The 24,885-nt window shown below is 37.7% G+C and overlaps 1 protein-coding gene across 5 annotated transcripts in view; it reads left to right on the top strand.

Moving 5' to 3' along the window:
• Nucleotides 1-16,370, top strand: part of AKAP1 (A-kinase anchoring protein 1) — a 58,109-nt gene extending 41,739 nt beyond the window's left edge. For 4 of the 5 annotated variants that reach the window (XM_074223653.1, XM_074223651.1, XM_074223652.1 and 1 more), the window contains exons 5-11: nucleotides 1,306-1,433; nucleotides 8,525-8,702; nucleotides 10,501-10,651; nucleotides 12,990-13,057; nucleotides 15,273-15,346; nucleotides 15,650-15,712; nucleotides 16,182-16,370. In XM_074223653.1, the coding sequence (XP_074079754.1) occupies nucleotides 1,306-1,433; nucleotides 8,525-8,702; nucleotides 10,501-10,651; nucleotides 12,990-13,057; nucleotides 15,273-15,346; nucleotides 15,650-15,712; nucleotides 16,182-16,256 (737 nt within the window). In that variant the 3' untranslated portion in view covers nucleotides 16,257-16,370. The remainder of the gene's footprint in view (nucleotides 1-1,305; nucleotides 1,434-8,524; nucleotides 8,703-10,500; nucleotides 10,652-12,989; nucleotides 13,058-15,272; nucleotides 15,347-15,649; nucleotides 15,713-16,181) is intronic. The other variant, XM_074223655.1, reaches the window with a different exon arrangement.
• Nucleotides 16,371-24,885: the final 8,515 nt, after the last annotated feature.

Raw genomic sequence — 24,885 nt, 5'->3', positions numbered from 1 at the left:
AGTCTAATAAGGTCACGCTTTTAATAAGTACACTAGATCTGGAATTACTTTGCCAAACTATCTATGAACCTTCTTAGAACCAAATCTTGGAATAAATTTGTTTTTAAAAACAAAAAGAGGATGATTCAGGGGTATTTCCCCTTTCTAACCTAATGCTTATAATTCTTTTCTTACTGGACATTGATATTTCTGTTTAATTTTCATCCCTCTGGTATAGGAAATTCCTTTGAATTTCTGAAGCATACATCTGGCTTTCTCCTGAGTACAAATCATTACTAATGTTCTTGACTATTATTTGAATGGTTAATTTAGTTTTGAGAAGAAAAGACCTTAATAATGCCTTTGAAATGTTTTTTTGCAAACTCTTTGTTAAAGACTTCTTGATTCTCTTATTTCATTGAAGACATAATCCTTGATCTTTAAAAGAATTGTAAATTGTAAAACATATAAAACAGTTCCTGCACATCACTAAATTAGTGATACAACAATAAACCAGAGGTTTCATCTCATACTATCAGATTAGCAGATGTGACCAAAAAATAGGAGCACTCGCGTTGGAGGAACTGTAGGAAGAATAGGTGTTGTTAGAGAGCTGTGAATTGGTTCAGCTATTCTAGGTAATGATTTGATATTCTGGAAAAGAGACCAAGCTATTCCATATAGTTTTGACTGAACCATTCTGCTATTCCACGGAAGTCAAAGACAGAAATCCAACATATAGTAAACTATTCATAATCAAACTTTTTGAGAAAGCATAGAAAGAGAAAACAGATGCCCACTGATTTCGGAAATAGTTGAATCTCTGGTACAAAAATACTGTAATAATTGTGTTGTAAGAAGTGACAAATGAGAAATTCAGAGAAATAGGAAAAGATTGTATGAACTGATGCAGAGGGGAAGGGAAATAAGTAGAATTAGAAAAATAGATACAATGACTATAATAACAGGAAACCAATTTGAACTCTAATTGAAAAAAACAAAAACAATGAAGGACCCAAAGAACAGAGAATGAAACATTTCCCTCTTAGAGAGGAAGCTACTAGGGGAGAATGTTGTAAACATTATCATGTATGGTCATTGTGTTATTTTTACTTAACTGCTCTTTTTGGTTATAAGGGAAGCCTTAAGTATGGAGGAAGTAAGAAGGATGGTATTTTCAGAAATGATTTTGATATAAAATCAAAAGGCATTAGTGAAACATAACTCTTTTAAAGAAAAGAATACTGAATGAGTAGTAAGAGTTTTTCCTTCGTTTCTTGATGAATGTTTTTCTCCCTTTCTCTTCCCCTTCCCCCTCTATTTTAGGGTCTCAGCATCATGTAGACAAAGCACTTAGTTTAATTGGTAAGAAGTTCAAGGAGTTGAACCTGACCAATATTTATGCTCCTCCCCTTCCTTCGCTGACTTTGCCTTCTCTTCCAATGACTTCCTGGGTAAGTTTCCTTGATAAATAAAGAGTAGGAAACTAGGATCTTATTTTCTTTCCTCTTATCTACCTTTCCCTAAGCTGTGCTCCACTTCCAAGACAAGATCTGAACTCATAGACTATTTTGGAATGTTTCTACAATGAGGGAATGGCAGGAAGTGGGTATGTGCTCTCCCTCCTGTTAGTTTCTTAATGGTGGTAGCTGAGCTATTCACATCCTTATTGGAGGGGTTAGAAAATTATATGGGGATAAAAGCCCAGGAAAGATGTAATGATGGGATATAATAACTTTAAAAATAAAACAAACTAAAACCCTAAATGTGAAATACTATTAAACTGTAAGTCATCCTGATAAATAACACACATTATCTCTAGTTATCAATGTACTTACTTTGACTTTGAGCAGAGTATACAAGCAATAAAATGTTACTTTTATTTACCTCCTATTTTTTGTTTAACTTGGCTATGGACAACATAAATATTCCACATTTTTGGTAAGAGGAAGAAGTATTCATTTGTTTTTCTAACACATGGGAGGAGGAGATTTTATTTTCGACCCTGAGTAGCCAGTGTAAGATTCCTGTCTGACACATGTTATAATGAATGTTCAAAGTCTGTCCTTCTTGGTATTATCTTTTGGCACATATGAATTGAATTCCCAGTATGTACTTCAGATATACTTCTGTATAGACATGCCTAATCTTAATGTTAAGAGACTTTGTAGGTATGAGATTTAGTTAGCTTTGGCCCACAGATGAAACTCATTGCTCAGTGAAAACTGTTTTGAGGGTTTTGGTTTGGATGAGGAAATATTTCAGTTAATGGTTATTCCACAGATCCATTCTCACAGATATTAAATGCCAGTTATAGCCAGGCTGAAGAGGCAACTAGGTGGCGCAGTGGATAGAGCACTAGCCCTGGAGTCAGGAGGACTTGAGTTCAAATGTGGCCTCAAAAACACTTAATAATTGCTTAGCTGTGTGACCTTGGGCAAGTCACTTAACCCCATTGCCTTAAATAATATATATATGTATGTGCATGTATATGTATGTATGTATGTATATGACCCTGCCCTCCCAATTGGTGTATTATTTTATGTGCATTATGAAACATTACAAGTAAAAGAGAATATTTAATAAATCTAAATAGAAATACATTTTTATAGGAATGCTCATTCAGGTTCATTGTTAAATGGGTAATGGAGAAGTTTATTCATTAAATGAATATTTTAATACTACTATTTGCAAGAAACTACTATAGGTATTATGCATTGATTTACAAGGCTTTTCAGTGTAACCTCTATAGATTCTCTGATAAAATTTCAGATAAGACCTGAATCTTCTTTCTTTCTGGAACAGTATCCATTTAATTTTATTTATTTATGTCACATGTTGATCCTGTTCTTAATGAAATGGGCTTTCCTGTTCTGATCTATTGATGCTTGGGAGCATTTTTCCAAAATCTAAGTAGTTTTGATTGGAGGGTATCCCTGAATAGGTTATATTTGGGGAGGGGTCAGAATGCCTGTGTGAAGATTGGTGTATTATTTTATGTGCATTATGAAACATTACAAGTAAAAGAGAATATTTAATAAATCTAAATAGAAATACATTTTTATAGGAATGCTCATTCAGGTTCATTGTTAAATGGGTAATGGAGAAGTTTATTCATTAAATGAATTAAATAATGAAATAAATCAAATAATTAATTAAATAAATAATGAGATAAATTAAAATAAATTATTGTAGTCTTGGCTAGCAGTGGTAGGGAAAAGGTAGAGTTAGAAACAGGTCTCTTAAAGTGGGGGGAGGGAAGGAGAATATTGACTGAAGGAAGGGAAGCAGGGTAAGACTCATCATAGAAGGCATTTCTACTTGGTGTGCCCTGTATTATTTTATAATTAGGCATGAAAAAAATAATAATTGTAGCCTCAGGGATTAGAAAGGACTTTAATAGACTTTAGAAATGTGCAGCATACAGGGCAAAACCTTTAGAATTCTCTTGGGATAAGGAGGGGATCTGGCCCTCAGTGATGGTCAAATTCTTCTTTTTTCTTTCTTTTTTTATTTATTCTCATTTTATACAAATAATGTTTTTTTATACATTAATAAAATATTCTTGTTTGATAGTAAACAAAATGCCCCCTCCCCCCCCAAAAAATATAGACTCGCTTGAGTGATAAAGGGGAGAGAAAATTGAAATAAAAAAAGTAATAATTGTAGGCCAGGTGGCGCAATGGATGGAGCACCAGCCCTGGAGCCAGGAGCACCCGAGCCCATATCTGGTCCCGTACACCTAATAATCACCTAGCTGTGTGACATGCAAGCCACCCTGACCCCACTGCCCTGCAAAAACCAGAAAAAAAGAAAAAAAAGACCCAAAATAAAATAGTGATAATAGTAGGGGTGGCTGGGTGGCGGACAGAGCATTGGCCCTTGAGCCAGGAGCACCTGGGTCCAAATCCGGCCTCAGACACCCAAGGATCACCCTGCTTTGTGGGCCCCAGGCAGGCCACCCAGCCCCATTTGTCCTGCACCCCCCCCAAACAACAACAACAATAATAATAATAATAATAATAAATATGCTTCAGTCTTTGTTCCAACACCACCAACTCTGTTGTGGATGGATCACATTCTTTATGATAAGTCCATCGCAAAAGTTACTTCCATATTTTTCCACCATTGCCATTGCTGATTGCAACTCCTTCCTTTCTTATTTCTCCACTACCATGTATTATATTTTCTCTCCTTTCACTCTGACTCTGCTGTAGGGTAGCTGAGTGGTGCAGCAGACAGATCCCTGGCCCTGGGGCCAAGAGGCCCTGAGCCCCCCTTACCATCCCTTAGGCCCAGCATCCACCTGACTCTATGGTCCTGGATAGGTCATCCAATCCCAGCCCCTTGCAAGAAGTAAAAAAGAAAATGTGTTATATCTGACCACTCTCCCCCCATGGTCCATCCTCTCCTCCATCACTCACATCCCCCCCCCCTCCTTCTTACTCCAGATGCCTATACCCCATTGAGTATATATGCTGTTTCCTCTCCTAGCCACCTCTGATGAGAGTGAAGATTCCCTCATTCCCCTTTGCCTTCCCCCCTTCCATATCACTGCAATAGCTCATTGTAATAAAGAAAAATCTAATGAAGTATCTTGGCTTATTCCCCCTTCTTCTTTTCCTTTCTCCCATTACGTTTCCCTTTTTACTATTGACTCCAGTTTTGCACCATATTTTATCTTCAAATTCAGCTGCGCTTCAACTATAAAAGCTCCCTCTACCTGCTCTATTAGCTGAGAAGGTTCATATGAGTATTATCAGTGTCATTTTTCTATGCAGGAATATTTCCCCTTCTCCAATCTCTATGCTTCACTTGAGTCCTGTGTTTGAAGATCAAACCCTCTGTTCAGTTCTGGCCATTCCAACAGGAACATTTGAAATTCCCCTGGTTCATTGAAAGTCCATCTTTTTCCCTTGAAGAGGAGATTCAGTTTTGCTGGGTAGTTGATTCTCGGTTGTATTCTAAGCTCTTTTGCCTTCTGGTATATTATATTCCAAGCCCTACGAGCTTCCAATGTAGTTGCTGCTAGGTCCTGTGTGATCCTGACTATAGCTCCATATTTGAATTGTGTCCTTCTGGCTGCTTGTAATATTTTCTCCCTGACTTGGGAGTTTTGGAACTTGACTATAATATTCCTGGGGGTTGTTTTTTTTGGATCTCTTTCTCTGGGAGATCAGTGGATTCTCTCCATTTCATCACTCTTCCTGAGTTCTGTTCTTTTGTTTGAAGGATTTGTTTTCATCAGAGAGTTTTCTTATCTCTTTTTTCATCTGGCCAATTTTGCTTTTTAAAGCATTCTTCTCCTCAATAACTTTTTTTTTTAGTTTTTGCAAGGCAATGGGGTTAAGTGGCTTGCCCAAGGCCACACAGCTAGGTAATTATTATTAAGTGTCTGAGGTCGGATTTGAACTCAGGTACTCCTGATTTCAGGGGCAGTCCTCTATCCGCTGTGCCACCTAGCTGCCCCTTCTCTAACTTCGTGAGCTGTTTTTTCCATTTGATCAAAGCTGGTTTTTAGCATGCTGTTTTCTTCAGCTTATTTTTTGGATTTCCTTGACTAAGCTGCTGACTTCATTTTCATGTTTTTCCTGCATCTCTCATTCCTTTTCCCAGTTTTTCTTCTAACTCATTTGATTTTCAAAGTCTTTTTTGAGTTCTGTCATAGCCTGAGCCCAATTTCTGTTTTTCTTTCTCCCATTACATTTCCTTTTTTTTCTATTGATTCCATTTTTACACCATATTTTATCTTCGAATTCAGCTTTCTCCTGTGCTTCAACTATAAAAGCTCCCTCTACCTGCTCTATTAACTGAGAAGGTTCATATGAGTATTATCAGTGTCACTTTTCTATACAGGAATACATGCAGTTCATCATCATTAAGTCCCTCATATTTTCCGCTTCTCCTCCAATCTCTATGCTTCACTTGAGTCCTGTATCTGAAGACCAAACCTTCTGTTCAGCTCTGGCCATTCCAACAGGAACACTTGAAATTCCCCTGGTTCATTGAAAGTCCATCTTTTTCCCTGGAAGAGGACATTCAGCCTTGCTGGGTAATTCATTCTTGGCTGCATTCTAAGCTCTTTTGCCTTCCGGTCGGTATATTGTATTCCAAGCCCTACGAGCTTCCAATGTAGTTGCTGCTAAGTCCTGTGTGATCCTGACTGCAGCTCAATGATATTTGAACTGTGTCCTTCTGGCTGCTTGTAATATTTTCTCTTTTGACTTGGGAGTTCTGGAACTTGGCTATAATATTCCTAGGGGTTGGTTTTTTGAGATCTCTTTCTTGGGGAGATTGGTGGATTCTCCATTTCTATTTTGCCCTCTGCTTCTAGGATATCAGGGCATTTTTCCTGTAGTAATTCTTTGAAAATGATGTCAAGGTTCTTTTCCTGATCATGACTTTCAGGTATTCCAATAATTTTTAAATTATCTTTCCTAAGTCTGTTTTCCATATCAGTTGTTTTTTCAATGAGATATTTCACATTTTCTTCTAATTTTTCATGTTTTTGGTTTTGAAGTATTGATTCCTGATTTCTGGCAAATTCTTCAATCTCCCTGAATTCTATTCTTTGTCTGAAGGATTTTTTCTCCTCAGAGAGTTTTCTTATCTTTTTTCCCATCTGGCCCATTCTGATTTTTAAAACATTCTTCTCCTCCATAACTTTTTGAACTGTTTTATCCATTTGACCTAAGCTGGTTTTTAGCATGCTATTTTCTTCAGCATTTTTTTGGATTTCCTTGACTAGGCTGCTGACTTCATTTTCATGTTTTTTCCTTCATCTCTCTCCTTTCTTTTCCCAGTTTTTCTTCTATCTCCCTTACTTGATTTTCAAAGTCTTTTTTGAGCTCTGTCATAGCCTGAACCCAATTTCTGTTTTGCTTGGAGTCTTTAGATGCAGGAGCTTGTGCTTCCTCATCTTCATATTGGAGTGTTCTGATCCTTCTTGGGCTCACAGGAAAAATATTTCTCAGTGGTCTTCCTCTTGTTTCTCTGCTTGCTCATTTTCCCAGCCTAATCCTGTTTTGGGGGTGCTTCCTGAGCTTTTAGGACACTCCCACAAGGATCTCAGTGTGTGAGGCTCTGTCCTCCCTCCTGGTCTGTGAATGACCATATGCGCCCCACTCTGCTATGGGGCTGAGGTGGGGGGCCCCTGCTGTTCTATGAGGGGGGTAGACTGCAATCAGGATCTGAATGTGGTCAGAACCCCAGAGTCCTGTTCCAGGGGCAGAGGACAGAGCTCCACAGTCTCTCTCTTCACTCCCCTCCCTAGGTTCAATGGGCTCATGCCCTGGGGGCTCCTGCATATGGGCTCCTCCTGCTTCTATTTCCTGGATCTGGGCTGCTGAAGCCATGCTGCTGGCTGTGTGCCCTGAGGGCTGGGCTCCACGGGCTTACTCTAATAGAGACCCCCAGTTGTTCTCCCAATTTGTGCTCTGTGCTCCCCAGGGTGTAGTTCAGGAAACTCCCCTGGCAGTGGCTCCCAGTGCCCTGGGTCTGCCTCCAGGAGGCTGAAGTTCTTTTGCTCTGGCGGGCTGCCCCTCCAACCCCGGGGAGCAGAGCCTTTCTGCTCTTTTCCAGCTTACCTTGAGTAGGAGAACTGCCTCACTGGGTCCCTCTGTGGGTTTTGTGTCTCGAAAATTTAGTTAAGAGAGTACTTAGTTTTGAAGATTTATGAGAGAGCGCCTAAGATAGGATCCGCTTTTGTTGCCATCTTGGCTCTGCATGGTCAAATTCTTAAGGTTTTTTTTTGTTTTTTTTTTTGGCAAGACAATGGGGTTAAGTGGCTTGCCCAAGGCCACACAGCTAGGTAATTATTAAGTGTCTGAGGCTGGATTTGAACTCAGGTACTCTTGACTCCAGGGCCATTGCTCTATTCACTGCACCACCTAGCCGCCCCTATGATGGTCGAATTCTAAAGGAACTTTTCTTTGCCCACTGTTGGTAGCTGTCTATTAGGAAGTAGTAGCCCAACCTCCTAGTTTCTCCTCCCCTTTCCCTAGATTTCAGTAGAGATAGAAAGAAGGGACAAAAGACAATTAAAGGTTGGGGATGAGAGGGAACGCCCCAGGAAACAGAAGAGAATTTAAAGAGTAATAGAGACTAAGGGTTCTATATCTGGTCAATAGGATGCCTCAAACTAAAGACTGTTTAAATCTGTCAGACTTTTGGGACATTCTTTATAGGGCTGATTCTTGTTCCACCCCAATTTCTTTTGGCAAAGTTGATTCTTCTTTCTTAGACTATTTTTTTCAATAAAAATATTATCTCTAGTGGCATAAGGCATTAAATATGTCTGGGGGTGGTCCTTTTGTAAAGGAAACTATTTATTTCCCCTTGGACTGATCCAGTGGAAAGACTTACAGAAACTTAGACCTGGGACAAATTGAATGAAAATTCAGTGTCCAAAAAAAAGTGAGATGTTGACTCTCCAATATGACTATACATCTTTAGGACTGCTGTCTCCCAAGTACTAAGTGCTAGCAGTCTAGAACACCTGCCATTTTCATTCTATATATTCTTGTTTTTCTTCTTATCTTGGCAGCTCATGATCCCTGATGGTGTTACTGTGGAAGTGATTGTGGTCAACCAGGTGAATGCTGGGCACATGTTTGTGCAGCAGCATACTCACCCCACCTTCCATGCACTTCGCAGTTTGGATCAGCAGATGTATCTTTGTTATTCTCAGCCTGGGATTCCAACCTTACCTACACCAGTAGAAGGCAAGTACTTACCAAATATGTTCTGAGTTGGTAAGGGATTGGGTGAACCTGAGACACCTAGTAAAGGCTAAAAATGGGAACTGAACTTTCCCCAATTGATATAAATGGTTAAAGGATATGAACAAGCATTTTTTAGATGAAGAAACCAAAACTATCCATAGTTATCTGAAAAAAATACTCAGTCACTATTGATTAGCACCAGTCAGATTGGCTTATATGGCAGAAAAGAAAATTGGTAAATATTGAAGGGAATATGGGAAAATTGAAACACTAATGTACTATTAGTGGAGTTGTGAATTGATCCACTCATTCTGGAGAGCAATTTGGACCTATACCCAAAGGACTATAAAACTTGAGCATATAAATATCATTTTATAATGAATAAGATAACCCTTAACACAATGGAGCATGTGAGGTTCAGGAAGCCCAGTTTCTAGTCTAGTCAATTGATATGCTGCCTGAAACTTCTGTGAGATACACAGCCAGTGTTGTTGTCTTTTACTGTGTCTGGGTAAGTATTTGAAGAAGAAAAAAGTTGGTTTTTTTTTTTGTGAGGAGGAGAAAAGGAATTTGAATTCTATTAATAGAAGAATGTGAACACAGCAGAAGGTGCTGTATTAGTCTTCCTGTGTCTTGTCCTAAGTGGTTGTATCAGCTTGACTTTTTTCCTTAGGAATATTTTAATTTTTTGTTGGATAGCTGAGAGGAGAGGGAATATTTCTAGCTGTTAACAAGCATTGAATACCTGGCAAGTAAGGTCAAGCGGGGGGAGGTAATTGGTGATATTGGTACTATTGAGTAAAAGGGGAGGGTATAGCAGGAAGTGATTACCAGTCTGTTTCACATGATGAAACCAATCACTTTCTGTTTCACTAGTGAAATTGCTGTCACTTCAGTTTAATTACCCCTTCCCCATTCAGGGAGTTTAGCAGTGTCTCTCTACATTCATTCTTTTCCAATTAACAAGTATATATTTCTTCTTCCCCCTCCCTCCCCATTAAACGATTAAGAAAAACACTCATGAAAAATGTAGAGTCCAAAATGACAAATTTCCATTTGACCATAAGATGGATTCTAAAATGTGTCTTCCTCTGAATTTAATGTCCCTCACCTTTCTGGCAGGAGAGAAGGGGGGGGGTAGTGAGTGGCATTTTATCTTTGATTCTGAAAATTGTGATTTCATTCATCAGTTATAAAGTCTTTCAAAATAGTTTTCCTTTTTAAATTTATTGCCATTGTATAATTGTTCTCCCTCTGTCATTTTATATAGGTTTTCCTGGTTTCCTCTGAAAATAATGCTTTTATCATTACTTCTGAGATAAATTGTTACATTCATATACCACAATTTGTCCATAATAAGTGACCATCATCTTAGTTTTCAGGGTTTTGGAAAGGAAAGAATTGCTATAAATATTTTTGTACATATAGGTCCTTTTCCTCCTCTTTTGGTCTCTGTTAGTATGAACCTAACCACTAGTGGTCTAACTGGGTCAAAGGGTATGCATAGTTTGGTAACTTTCTGTGCATAGTTCCAAATTGCTTTCCAGAATGACTGGAGCAATTCACAGCTCTTGTAACGGTGTTGGTGTGCATATTTTCCAGAAGCTGTTCATAACGTTTTGTCATTTTCTTCTTCTGTCATCTCTGCCAATTTGATGTGTGTAAGGTAGATCTTCATTTGATTTAAATTACATATAAGGTTGTTCGTATTGTATTCATTCCTCTCAAAACTATCCTTTTTCTGTCCTTCGACCTTATTGATCTCTTTCCCCTTATTCATCCTGCTTCTTATCTACAGTAGCTGTCATCTGTGCTGCCCCTGGGGTGGATGGGGCCTGGTGGCGTGCCCAAGTTGTTGCCTACTACAAAGAGAGTGATGAAGTTGAGATTCGTTACGTGGATTATGGTGGATACAAAAGAGTGAAAACTGAAATTCTTCGACAAATCAGGTCAGGTTACACATCCTTGAGCCACTTCTGAGCAGGATCTGAGCCAAGATCTGTTTTTGGCCAAGCCAGAAGTTTTTTTGAATTATAAACTTTGAATGGCAGGCTAATCTCCCCTAGTACTTCTTGCCTGGTTGATTTTAAATAACTTTAAAAAATCATGAATGTTCAGTTTGATTAATGTGTAGTATTAGATTAATGTAGATTAAAGGAGATTAACATAGTCCAAGAGGAGTTGTGATTTTAAGTACAAATTCACTTGTTTGACTACTTTAAATTTCAGAGTTTTATAGTTTTTAGGTTAATTCTTGTCATGAAATTTACTTCTTTATGTCTTGGGGATATTTTTCTCGGTGCATTTGGGTGGCACAATGGATAGAACCACCAACTTTGGAGTCAGGAACAGCTGAGTTCAAATGTGACCTCAGACATTTACTGTTACCCTGGGCAAGACACTTAACTCCATTGTCTCACACACAGAAAAAGAAAAAATGTTATATTTCTTCCATACTTACTGTTTTCCTCCCTCTTATAAACAGGATTTCATACTTTTAAGATCATGTGTATGTATACATACACACACACACACACACACACACACACACACACACACATATATATACTTATACAAATATGTATTTATATCTATTTGTATATACTTACTTATATGGGGCAATTAAGTGGAACAATCAATAGAGTATCAGTCCTGGAGTCAGAAAGACTCCTCACTCCTCTTCCTGAGTTCAAATCCCGCCTCAGATACTTTTTAACTGAGCAAGTCTGTTTACTTCAGCTTTCTTATCTTTAAAATGAGCAGGAGAAGGAAATGGCAAACCACTATAATATATCCCCTCGAAGTGGACATAGGTATTGGAATTTGTACTATTTAAAATTAGAATCACATAAAATATGGTCATTGGTTTTATAATGGAAATAGGCAGTATGAATTCAAATAATGTGACTACTTCAGGAGATTTATCATTCTCTCTTTTGATGCTTGTCCCTTGACCTCAAAGAGGACCATGAAATCAGGGAGTTGGTTTCGTGATAAGCACATGAGGATTTGAGTGAGGGGGGGCTGTGCTAAGTTACCAGCCTCACTTTCTCCTCCAGAGCCAGAAATGAATTTGGAGGATTGGAGATGACCCTGGATGCAAGGCAGTCAGGGTTAAATGACTTGCCCCAAGATCACACAAGTTAGTAAATGACTGAGACTGATTTCAACTCCTGTCCTCCTGATTATTCTCACTAATTGGTACCTAAATGTAAAGTTAATCATACCATTTTGAAATCTTGGATATTCTGCTTTTTAGGACTCTCCTATTCATTATCATTAGTTTATTAATTGGAGGGTTTGGGGAGGGAGAGTCCAGACCTGTGATTTTATTTATCTAGGGAATTCTTGTTATAGAAACTCCTCCCTCTGATACATATAGAAGCTGATCTGGATCTTATAGTCTGATTGTGACTTGGGGCACTTCTAGATGAGTTACCACCTCCATGGGTCTCACATAGTACGTCTCAGAGTCAAGACTGGAACCTGATCTTCTGACTAAAGCCAGTCATACTGTCTGTCATGGATAATTCATAGTTAACTTTATTTTTTTTTTATGTTTTTGTGAAGAGCCCAATGTCACATAGCTAGTGAGTGTCAAGTGTTAGAGGTCAGATTTGAACCTGATCAGGTCTTCCTGATTCTAAGACTGGTACTCTTTTCACTTTGCCACCTAGCTTACCCCATAGTTGACTTTAAAAAATAATTTTAAAACTCACTTGGATCATATTTAAGTGTTTTCTCCCTCCTCAGATTATTATCTTGGATTTACTTACCTGTTTACTTACTTGTATTTCTCTCTTCCAATAAAAGGGATATTCCTTGAATGCAGGACATATTTTTTAATTTTTGTCTTTGTGTGCCCAATGACTAATGATACCTTTACATTAGTGAATAGTTAATAAATGCTTAATCATTTGAAGTGACTGCCATCCTAAGGGAATGCTACCCAGTGGATTTCTTGCAAGAAGAATTCTGTAGAGGGTGTCCTGTAGAGGGAAGAAGGGTCATGATAGGAAAGGAAATGAACAAGATTTTCCCATTTTAGTTACTCCCACAAACCCTGTTTTGTCATTATGGATTCATTGCCATGGGTCTTTCTCTTCCCTAAATCAGGGTAAAGATTTAGCTAAGGCAAGTTCTCATGGTTACTGAGTGCTGACCCAGTCCAGCTTCCCAGAAGCTGGTGTTAGAAAAATCTAGACTACAGCAGAAGGCACACAGCAGCATGTTTTAAAAGCCAAACTTTTCAATTTCTAGCAATAAGTTTCTATTTCCTTTCCACAGGTCTGATTTTGTCACACTGCCATTCCAAGGAGCAGAAGTCTTATTAGATAATGTGACACCTCTGTCAGGTATTAGATTAACTACTATCTTTTTTTTCCTCCTTTCAAGTCTCAAATGTTAAAGACTTTTCTCTAGAAAGAGGTGAAAACAGTTCCATTTTTTTTATCATGTGTCTCTTTAAACCTTTACTCAGAGATTCAGTTGTCCTCCTAGTATAAGCCAGATTCTTCCATTTTTGCCAGACCAAACACCTCTGAGCATTTCTGTGGTCTTCATCTAAATCAGAGGGGCTGTTGGATTGAAATCAGGAAGAAATGGGTTCAGACCCCACCTGATGATAACTTGCTGAACAAGTCACTATCTGATGGTTAGTTTTCCCAACTGTACAATGCAAAATACCTGGATTACTGTAGAGTTGAGTCAAAGTTAAATTCAGGAAAGACTAAATGGGCAAATCTTACTAGGGATGGGTCTTAAAAGTGAAAATTTCACTGAGGAGGTAGAGGCAGGAAAAGGGGAATAGATTTTAATCCTACTATGAATTAGGAAAGATAAAATTTGTTTTGGATATACTTGAATTTAGTTGAAAAGAAAATGGGAAAGAAAAGGAAGGTTGGAAAGGTACTTCATACAAGTGAAAAGATTAAGAGGGGGAGGGTATTGGATTTGCAATAAAATCATTGGTAACTTTCAGTTGGGACAGCTAGGTAAATGGATAGAACTCCAGGTCTGGAGTCAGGAAGACCCAAGTTCAGATTCAGCCTTAAATCTTTTACTGTGTGATGCTGGGTAAGTCAATTAACCCTGCTTAGTTTCTTCTTCCTGTAAAATGAGCTGAAGAAGAAAATGGCAAAGTATTCTAATATCTTTTGTCACAAAAACCCCAAATGGGGTCATGAAGAATCCAACATAATTGAAATAACTAAAAAAACAATAGCATTGGATTTGATGTAGTCATTGGCAGCCTTTAATGAAACAGTTTCAATAGAACGGAAATAGAAGCCAGATTCCATGGGATTGATACATCACCAGACAGTGAGGAAGTGTCTGGTCATTAAGTGAAGCCAGTTCTTCCAGTTCTTTTTAAGAAATATGGATTTTTTTTTGATCCACCCAAGACAGCTGATAGTATCAGAACACAGACTGAAACACATTTTTTTCTCTTTCTTTCACTTTATTTCTCAAGAAGTTTTATATTTTTGTGGGGGAGGGGATATTATGTTTACTCTTAAACAAGAATATCTTAGTAATGTGTAAATAAATTAAAGAAAATTTTAAAAAATTAAGAAAGAAGAAAAACAGGAAAAGTGGACAATCAATAGAAGTAAAAGTTGAAAGGATGAAGACTGAGGAAAAATTCAAAATATTTGGCTAATAAAAGATTAGTCAGTTTGGAGTAAGGAGTTTCGGTAAATTGAGGTCAGAGGTCAAACTGAAAAAGGGTTTAGGGGGTGACTAGGTGGTGCAGTGGATAGAGCACTGTCCTTGGAGTCAGGAGTACATGAGTTCAAATTCTGCCTCAGACACTTAATAATTACCTAGCTGTGTGGCCTTGGGCAAGCCACTTAACCCCATTTGCTTTGCAAAAAAACTAAAAAAAAAAAACCAAAAGAAAAAGAAAAAGGGTTTAGAAAAGAGTAATAAGTGGAGGTACTTCCAGTCTATGATCTTTTCAGGGAATGTTGTGAAGACTGTGAGAAAATATATAGAATGATAACTATTAAAGATGGTTGGATCAAAAAAAAATAGGGGTTTTTAAAAGGGAAAAAGAAGTTGGGATGATTTTAGAGGAAATGGAGGTATAGTATATTTTTTTTTAAGGACTAATGAAGCCTGAGCATATTCATAGCTAATAGAAAAGACCAATGAGAAGAAAGGCTTGAAGATCAAACCCTGTGGGTCCTCATCTGACACAGAAGGGGACAAGAATAAGAGGGGAGACTGTTGTTTTCTCAAGTGGCAGATTGAAGTTGTGATCATATTAGATAATTTTTGAACTGAGTAAAGTAGGGGTCGAAGTTGTCCCAAAGCTATGGGGATTACACAAGAAAAGCAGGTTGAGACTAGATTCTGAAGGAATTGTGGATAGTCAAAAAGGATTGTGTTTTTTTTTATTGTTCTCCATAAAAATCATCTAAAGATCTGCAGCATTTCCTTGACATAACACTAGGATTCTCTGACCAAGAATGTAGAACAGGGAACAGAATTATCAGTATCTTTGTTTTCTCCAAGTGAGATTTTTAATCCAGATTTTCTCCTCCTGCCTCTTTTCTCTTTCCAAAGATGAGGATCATTTTTCACCAGAAGCTGATGCAGCCGTGAATGAAATGACCAGAGGTACACCACTGCTTGCTCAGGTATGAATAATTGATTTTTTATTAGAAGGGAACTCAGTGGCCATCGAGTCCCATACATACATGAACAAGACTTCTCTCTATAACATTCCTCCTATTAAGTGGTCATTCACCTTGACTTGAAGATTTACAGTGAGGAGGAACTTGCCTCCAGAGGCTTCCCATTTCATTTTGAGATTCCTCTAATAGTTAGGAAGTTTCTACGTTTTGAGGAGATTTGCCCTTACTCAGTCATTGCCAGTTGGACTGGCAATCTTTAAAGTTTATAGGGAGTGATTGTCTTAAATTTTATGTTTCTCTCTCCAGGTTACCAATTACAATTCCACTGGTCTGCCTCTCATACAATTATGGAGCATGATTGGGGATGAGGTAATGACTTTTGAATTCTTCTTATTGAAAAACTTTGTTAGTAGTAACAATACCAAAAAATTTTGTGTTCTTTTAGAATTCTTCAATTTTTGACTAGACTTGGTTGGTCCCTGTTTCTTACTCTTTTCGTTTCATGTGCTAAACTTTAGTGACTTTAATTTTTTTCTTTCTTTCTAGAAAGCCTTTTTTGGATGTAAAAATTATTTTTTTTGATTTATTTTTTCTGAGTCTGTCATACCTCAGTCCTTTTGGGATATTTTTCAGATAATGCTTTCAATTTTGAAAATGAGAGAGCATCTTGAATAACATTTTGAAATATAGATATATATAAATAATATCTTGAGAATGGCTTCATATAATAGACATTTTACATAACAGTTTCTTGCAGTATGACTTTAGAATAGCATCAGTATCTTGTTATCTGAAGTTTATTGTAACTGTTTGCTTTCAATGACCTTCTCTTTTTCAGGCGGTGTCTATAAACCAAACACTGGTGGAAAGAGGACTTGCTCAATGGATAGACAGCTACTATACAAGCCTTTGATACCCCCCCTCCACAGGCAACCACCTCCTAAATCCTTTTTTGCACTGTATTAGAATTGGACTTGGCACTCATGGGAAAGAATTGTTTCACATCAGAATACAAAATGTTGTCCTACCCCAATGGTAGTCATTTTTTTTTGGCCATAATGTGGTCACTTTAAGGAAACATAACTTCCTCTCAGTGGAAATCAGGGATATTTTTTAAAATCACAAGGCCAAAGCTTTACAACTCCCTAATGTGATTTCAAACTTAGGAAAAAAAATAAAAATATCCCACAAACTAGGGAAGGGTCTAAATAAAATCAAAATACTTTCTTCCCTTCCTCCCCCCATAAAAAAAAGTTGTGGCCATTCCTGTTTTATGAATACAATAGCATTTTAAGCAGAGCTATGTTGTCTGCTCAAGAAAGAGTTTGTTTATTTTTAAAATCTGTTGTTCTAAGCTTCCTAAAGTCTGTGTCTAGTGTTAATGTATACAACCAGCTTCTTTAAAAAGTAGACTTTCTGGCACTTCACATATTGTACTTACACTCCTCAAGGACTTTATCTGTTGATCAACAGAAAACCAACCTTTACAGAAGTTAGGTACAGGACAACAGCCATAGTTTTGGCCTGTGGAGATTTTTTTCCCCCTCAGTGGGGCCAGGAAGGTGGGCAAAGGAGAGAACCTATCAGATTGCCAAGCCTAATTGTAATTTGTAACCATTCTCTATTTGTGCAGAGTCTGTAAATATATAAAGAAGAGAATCACTGTAATATTTTGTACACTGGAAAAGAAAGGGAACTCAGCTTTTTTGCCACCCCCCCTCCCCCGCATAATCCTTGATTAGGTAGACACAGTTCACTGTGCCTAGCCTAGTTCTTCTAGCTGTCATTCCCAAGACCTCTTGACAAGACACTTTCCACCCTGCTATGCACAGTAAGGCATGATTAGGATTGTTATATGGTATGGATTGAGGAATTCTTTACTATTCTGCTGTACAGATCTGTAAAAAGTAATCATTTGGAATTAATACTGCAGTGGTGTGTCTTTTTGATCAGTTCTTTGCTCTTTTTAGACTGGCAAAAGATTGTGCAATTAAAAATTGTCAAAATAATTTAAGCTAACTTAAAACTTATATAAAAAAACATGAATTATATAAACTTGAGTCTGTTTTCTTGAGTGACTGCCTCAGTGGTAGAGTGGGGGTAATAGGAGTCAGATGGGAAGCTTATGTGTAAAGTTTTTGTCATGTACCCCATTAGTCTTCAGTTCCATGGTGAACATTAACAGCTTATCTACACAGCTTTTGTCTTGTTTGTACATGGTAATATTGCTGATAATGGTTCTGTTTGTTCCTGAAAATAGGTAAAATTGGAGACTCAAAGGCCTGGGGAGGGCTCAGTTTGAACTAGTACTGATAACCTTTTTGAAAATCTCATCTGAATTAAAACTCTTATTTCTTTTTCTAATACACTTTAAAATTCTCCCATGACAATGGATATGTCTATTTTATCTAATGTGGGATATATCTCCTGATAACCACCACTCCAAGGAGCCTATGGAGTGTCTGAAACAATGGCATAATCAGAGAAAGTAAGTGTCCTTTAAAGGAAGTTAAGGGAAGGATACAAAATCCTTCCCTTTACTTAATAAGGGAACCTCCTTCTTTTCTAATGAGCAATAGATCTGTGAACAATTAGTGATTTGTCTATTAGCCTAAGTAAATAGAAGGCTATGACAATTTTGACTCGGCTAAATATACATATATATATATATATATATATATGTTCCCTTTCTAATGTATGTCTTCCATTATCTTTTGTCTCTTCTACCTGAAGATGAGAGAAATTCAGTTCGTTTTCCAACATTCCAACATTCTCACTAGTGTTTATATTGAAATATTTTTGTTTATAATTTTAAAAATTCAATTTTTTAAAAAGCACCTAAATAATCAGTATGGTTTTCTGTATGTAGGCCACCCTCTTAGTATACCCTATGCTGCTCAGCCTATTAAAATAGAAACCAAAGTAATGAATGATATCTTTTCATTTATTTATTTATTTATTTGTTTTGTAGCGGGTGATATCTAATCATTCAAGAATGAACCTGATGAACAAAATTCCTAACAGAATAAAATTGTTGTGGTCCTTATTTTAATTTTAAAGTAAGTCTTTTGGAAATGGGGCTTCAGGAGCATAACTTAATCTAAGGGTGACCCTTAGCCCTTCATAGAGACTTAGGTTATTCTGAAGTTTGTTTGTTTCTTTTTGTTTGTTTGTTTCTTTCCTTTCTTCCTTTCTTCCTTCTTCCTTCAATTCTGGATGGTCATATCTGCAATTTATTGAAAATGCTGCTGGGCTCTTTTAAATGAATGACAACCTTAATTCAGTTAGCTCAGTTCACTCTACCTTAAACTTGGAGGGCAGAGATCAATGAATAGTTAGCATCCCAAAGGAGCATCTCCTGTTCCCAACATGAGAGTTGAGAGTAGTAAGAATCCCATAGGAATTCCACCCTCCAGGTAACTCTCTAAACAGAGACCTGTCATTCATAGCCAACCCTTTCTCTTTTTGATTGTCCAAGTTCTTGTCTCTGATCTCACAACTATTGTCCTAACTTCAACCAACCCAAGGAGGAAACAGACAGATGCCCAGCCTTGATTGTTCTCCCAAAGTGAAAATAGAAGGGACAAAATAAGTCACACCTAGAATGAGACTGGTTGTCTGTGTCTCACAGCTGAGTTGGTAGAAGATATGCCTTGGAGCTCCAGGTTCTTGCCCTTCTGGACATCATCCAGGAGGCTGATCTCAGTACAGTATGTCCCAAAAGTTTGAGGGCTGTTTAAAGCTGGATTTTCAGGACAACTTTCATATAGTTGACTTCTATTTTGATATACTGAATGATAAGAATTTAACCATAAGACTATAACTATGTAACTATACACAGCATACCAAATGCATTATTGATGGTTGCTTCATTTTATTGTGCACTTTAACCATTTAACAATGAACATTTCACCATAAAAAGAACAGAAGAAAGATATGAAATAGTGAAATTCTGTTACAGTGTTTTTTATTGATTTTAAATGTAACCTAATGGTAACTAATTTACCCTGCTTGTCTTTTGCCCCCTTAGGAACTTTGTAGCTCTTTGGTTTATTTTTATTTTTAATTTTTATTTATTTTTCCACATGTTTTTGCATATATAGGTTTTTGCAAGGCAAATAGGGCTAAGTGGCTTGCCCAAGGCCACACAGCTAAGTTAATTATTAAGTGTATGAGGCCAGATTTGAACTCAGGTACTCCTGACTCCAGGGCTGGTGCTTTATCCATTGCACCACCTAGCTGCCCCATCAGCATTTATTTTTGCAATGTTTTTCTCCCTCCCATCCTTTCTTCCACCCTAAGACAGCTGATAATCGATATAGATTATACATGTACAGTCATATTGCTCATATTTCCATGTTAGTCTTGCTGTGAAAGAAGAATCCCTTTTGTATATTTTTAAAAATGCTTCATTGACTGTATCTTTCCTCCCTCTTGTCTTTCTTGTCCCTTCTTCTGCCCCATTTAAAACTTCCTGAAACAAGACACCTGTTTTTCAGATAATCTCTTACTGGGCTTGATGTTTGATAGTGAATCATGGAACATTATAGTCTGAAGAAATGAAAATCAGAAGTCTCTGGGAGAAGCACATGGTAGGTGTGAGCAGGATACAAGAAGAATAGAGTGAAGGATGTTGGAGATATACATGATAAAATAATAAGATAGGTAGGCCAGGTGGCATGAGTGAGGAACAACCAAATGTATCTTCCCCAGAGAGATTCTTACAATGCCAGGAGAAGTCATAGAAGAACCTCATCATCCACTGGGTTGGACCCTTTCCTGGTAAACTAATGGGAGGACATGAACCAGAGTTACACTTGATCAGCCAGCCACCCTGAATAGATTGTCATGTGTTTCCTTGGTGAGAACAACCATATCAGATCACAGGATCTTTGTGTGTGTGTGTGCATAATGGCTGTTAAGTCATGTCTAACTACTTGTAAACCCATTTGCAATTTTCATGGCAAAAATACTGTAATAGTATTATGACATCTAGCTGCTGCATGTGTATGCATATGTGTGCATGCTAGATAATTCATATAGCTATATATATGTAAACATACATGTGTGTATACCTACATATGTACACATGAATGTCTAAAAATCGGGTTGAGGTTTCCTGGGATATATTGTAAAACAGTCATTTTAAACTAATTTGAGAAAATGTATCAAAGTCAATATTGAGCGATGATGTGTTTGGTGTGCCTGTTTGTGACTTCTATCTTAACAACATTAGCACACTAAAAATCCTGAGAGTGCTAGCAGTTGGACCATGGCAGAACTGGATTTTTTTCACTTGTGTTCAGCTTTGGAAATGGTGTGAAGTGTAAAGATTGTATGGGCAAGAGTATGGGAGAAAGATGAAAAAGGAGGAGGAATTGGGAGAAGGGTGGAAATTTCTCAGGAGTTCTTTATTCTTACATTGTAAACAACTACAAGAATAATAATTATTTTTGCAACCAATTAAATATGTTTTATATTTATTATTGGAATATAATAATCCTGTCATATTAAACCAGGATTTCTATAATGTTGCTATCAGTTGATATTTGTGAGAGCAGATTAATGTTTTTATAACTTTTCCAAAGGATTTTTTAAAAAATCACAATCAAAACCTTTCTTGATATACTTCCCCCCATATCTGTGACTCCCCACCAGTTCATTTCTTCCATAGTAGAAACCTCCCTTTATAATGTAAATTCAAGAAAAACAAATCCAAAGGACATCTGAGAATGCATATCTGATTTTGTACCTCTAGTCCACTGCTTCTCTCCTAAGGGTTTTATCTTTTGTCTTCTTTTATAATCTGTACTGTAGTATTGGTTTTGTTTCCCCATCTCTAATTTTCCTACTAATTTAACACTACCTTTTGGATATGTTGGCTACTCAAAACCTTTTCAACTTCCTCGGTTGCTTCCACCCTCTGATTGGAGGTCTTGAAAGGTAGAGCAATAAACTCCTCCCTAAGCCTTCCTTTATTGAAGGCTCTAAATTTTCCAGGTAATTCTGTTTTCCATCAATAGCTGTACTTAGTTTTGAATCTCCAGGACTTGGCACAATGCTTAAAAAATAAATATTAAATTGATAATGGACTTGAATATGTAAGTATATACTTCTGTATATTCTTTTCCTGTCTGCTTCTATGGTTATGTATTCTTTTGATGTACCTCAGTTATGAGGACTGGTAAGTTCTTCCATCCTCCTGTATTTTTCTTCATTGTCTTTGAAACTATACTAAAATCCTGAATTTGTCTGTCTGATCCCTCTTTGGTTATAAAGGCAGTCAGATTTTAAAGAGACAGTTAGCTTCTCTTCCCCCCACCCCCAGTTCTAGGATGTAACACTAATCATTTAATCTTTTTAAATTGTTCAAATATTGAAACCTTTATGTGTTGGTTGTTCTTGAATTTTGTGTTGCAAAGATTATAACCAATTCTAGTTTTTCCAGTAGGAAAGTGTGAATTCCTTTTATTAAATGGGCATTCTCCCCTCATCAAATTATACTCACTTTTGTAGGATTAATTACTCATTGCAAACCTTTTATTTTCCTTTTGAAAGATTTTCTTAATGGTTGTTAGTACTAAGTCTTGTGTGAAACTGTTTGCTTCCTTCATACTTTTTTCCTTGGATGCTTTCGGTATTTTTTCTTTTATCTCAAAACTTTGGATTTTGGCTATAATGTTTCTGAGTATGTTCATTTTGGTGTTCTTTCAGTTGATGACAATTCTATGTTCACTTTGTCCTCTGGCTCAAACAGTTCTTTGAAGTTTTATGACTTCTTGGAATATGCTTTCAAGTTTTTTGTTTGTTTGTTTTGTTTTAGATTTTTCAAGGCAGTGGGGTTAAGTGGCTTGCCCAAGACCACACAGCTAGGTAATTATCAAGTGTCTGAGGTCAGATTTGAACCCAGGTACTCCTGACTCGAAGGCCGGTGCTCTATTCACTGCGCCACCTAGCCGACCCCTTTTTTTTTAAGGTGATATTTTTTTTAATTTTATTTTTTTAATTCTCATTTTGTACAAATGTTTTTTTACATTAATAAAATATTCTTGTTTAAGAGTAAGCAAAATACCCCTCCCCCATGAATATAGACTTGCTTGAGTGATAAAGGGGAGAGAGAAAAATTAAAATTAAAAAAAAATAATAGTAATAATTGTAGGTATGGCCAGGCGGTACAATGGACGAAGCACCAGCCCTGGAGCCACGAGCATCCGAGCCCACATCCAGCCCCATAGACCCAACAATCACCCAGCCATGTGACATGCAAGCCATCCGATCCCCACTGCCCTGCAAAAACCAAAAAGAAGGAAAAAAAGACCCAAGATAAAATAAAATAGTAATCATAGTAGGGGTGGCTGGGTGACAGAGCATTGGCCCTTGAGCCAGGAGCACCTGGGTCCAAATCCGACCTCAGACACCCAAAAATCATCCTGCTATGTGGCCCCAGGCAGGCCACCCAGCCCCATTTGCCCTTCACCCTCCCTCAAATAATAATAATAATAATAATAATAAATGTGTTTCAGTCTTTGTTCCAACACCAACTCTGTCATGGGTGGATCACATTCTTTATGGTAAGTCCATCACAAAAGTTGCTTCCATATTTTTCCAATATTGCCAGTGCTGATCGCAACTCCCTCCTTTCGCATTTCTCCACTACCATGTACTATATTTTCTCTCTCCTTTCACTCTGACTCTGCTGTAGGGTCCGTGAGTGGCACAGCAGACAGATCCTTGGTCCTGGGGCCAAGAAGCCCTGAGCCCCCATACCACCCCTTAGGCCCAGAATCCACCTGGCCCTATAGTCCTGGACAGGCCTTCCAATCCCAGCCCCTTGCAAGAAGTAAAAAAGAAAATGTGTTATAACTGACCACTCTCCCCCCATGGTCCATCCTCTCCTCCTTTATTCACATCCCCACGCCTTCCCCCTGCTCCCCACTCCTTCTTACTCCAGATGCCTATACCCCATTGAGTATATATGCTGTTTCCTCTCCTAGCCACCTCTGAGAGCTAAGGTTCCCTTATTCCCCCTTGCCTCCCCCCTTCCATATCATTGCAATAGCTCATTGTAATAAAAAAAAAAATCTTGTTATATGAAATATCTTGGCCTATTCCCCCCTCTCCTTTTTCTTTCTCCCATTACATTAACCTTTTTTTCTATTGACTCCATTTTTACACCATATTTTATCTTTGAATTCAGCTTTCTCTTGTGCTTCAACTATAAAATCTCCCTCTACCTGCTCTATTAACTGAGAAGGTTCATATGAGTATTATCAGTGTCATTTTTCTATGCAGGAATACATGCAGTTCATCCTCATTAAGTCCCTCATATTTCTCCCCTCTCCTCCAATCTCCATGCTTCACCTGAGTCCTGTATCTGAAGATCAAACCTTCTGTTCAGCTCTGGCCATTCCAAAAGGAACCTTTGAAATTCCCCTGGTTCATTGAAAGTCCATCTTTTTCCCCGGAAGAGGACATTCAGCCTTGCTGGGTAGTTCATTCTTGGCTGCATTCTAGGCTCTTTTGCCTTCTGGAATATTAATATTCCAAGCCCTACAAGCTTCCAATGTAGTTGCTGCTAAGTCCTGCGTGATCCTGACTGCAGCTCGATGATATTTGAACTGTGTCCTTCTGGCTGCTTGTAATATTTTCTCTTTGACTTGAGAGTTCTGGAACTTGGCTATAATATTCCTAGGGGTTGGTTTTTTGGGGTCTTTTTCTCGGGGGGATGGGTGGATTCTCTCCATTTCTATTTTGTCCTCTGCTTCTAGAATATCAGGGCAATTTTCCTGTAGTAATTCTTTGAAAATGATGTCAAGGCTCTTTTCCTGATCATGACTTTCAGGTATTCCAATAATTTTTAAATTATCTTTCCTAAGTCTGCTTTCCATATCAGTTGTTTTTTCAATGAGCTATTTCACATTTTCTTCTAATTTTTCATTTTTTTGGTTTTGAAGTATTGATTCCTGATTTCTGGTAAATTCATCAATCTCCCTGAATTCTATTCTTTGTCTGAAGGATTTGTTCTCAGAGTGTTTTCTTATCTCTTTTTCCATCTGTCCAATTTTGCTTTTTAAAGCATTCTTCTCCTCAATAACTTTTTTGAACTGTTTTATCCATTTGACCTAAGCTGGTTTTTAGCATGCTATTTTCTTCAGCATTTTTTTGGATTTCTTTGACTAAGCTGCTGACTTCATTTTCATGTTTTTTTCTGCATCTCTCTCATTTCTTTTCCCAGTTTTTCTTCCAACTCCCTCATTTGATTTTCAAAGTCTTTTTTGAGCTCTGTCATAGCCTGAGCCCAATTTCTGTTTCCTTGGAGTATTTAGATGCAGGAGCTTGTGCTTCCTCATCTTCAGACTGAGCATTTTGATCCTTCTTGGGCTCATATACAAAGTATTTCTCAATGGTCTTCTTCTTGTTTCTCTGCTTGCTCATTTTCCCAGCCTGGGCCTGGTTTTGGGGTGTTTCCTGAGCTTTTGGGACACTCCCACAAGGGTCTCAGTGTGTGAGGCTTTGTCCTCCCTCCTAGTCTGCGAATGACC

This window comes from Macrotis lagotis, chromosome 2 (genome assembly GCF_037893015.1).
Source record: "Macrotis lagotis isolate mMagLag1 chromosome 2, bilby.v1.9.chrom.fasta, whole genome shotgun sequence".
Taxonomy (NCBI): domain Eukaryota; kingdom Metazoa; phylum Chordata; class Mammalia; order Peramelemorphia; family Peramelidae; genus Macrotis; species Macrotis lagotis.
Note: the sequence above shows the minus strand (reverse complement) of the source record. Positions and strands in the feature narration are given on the sequence as shown.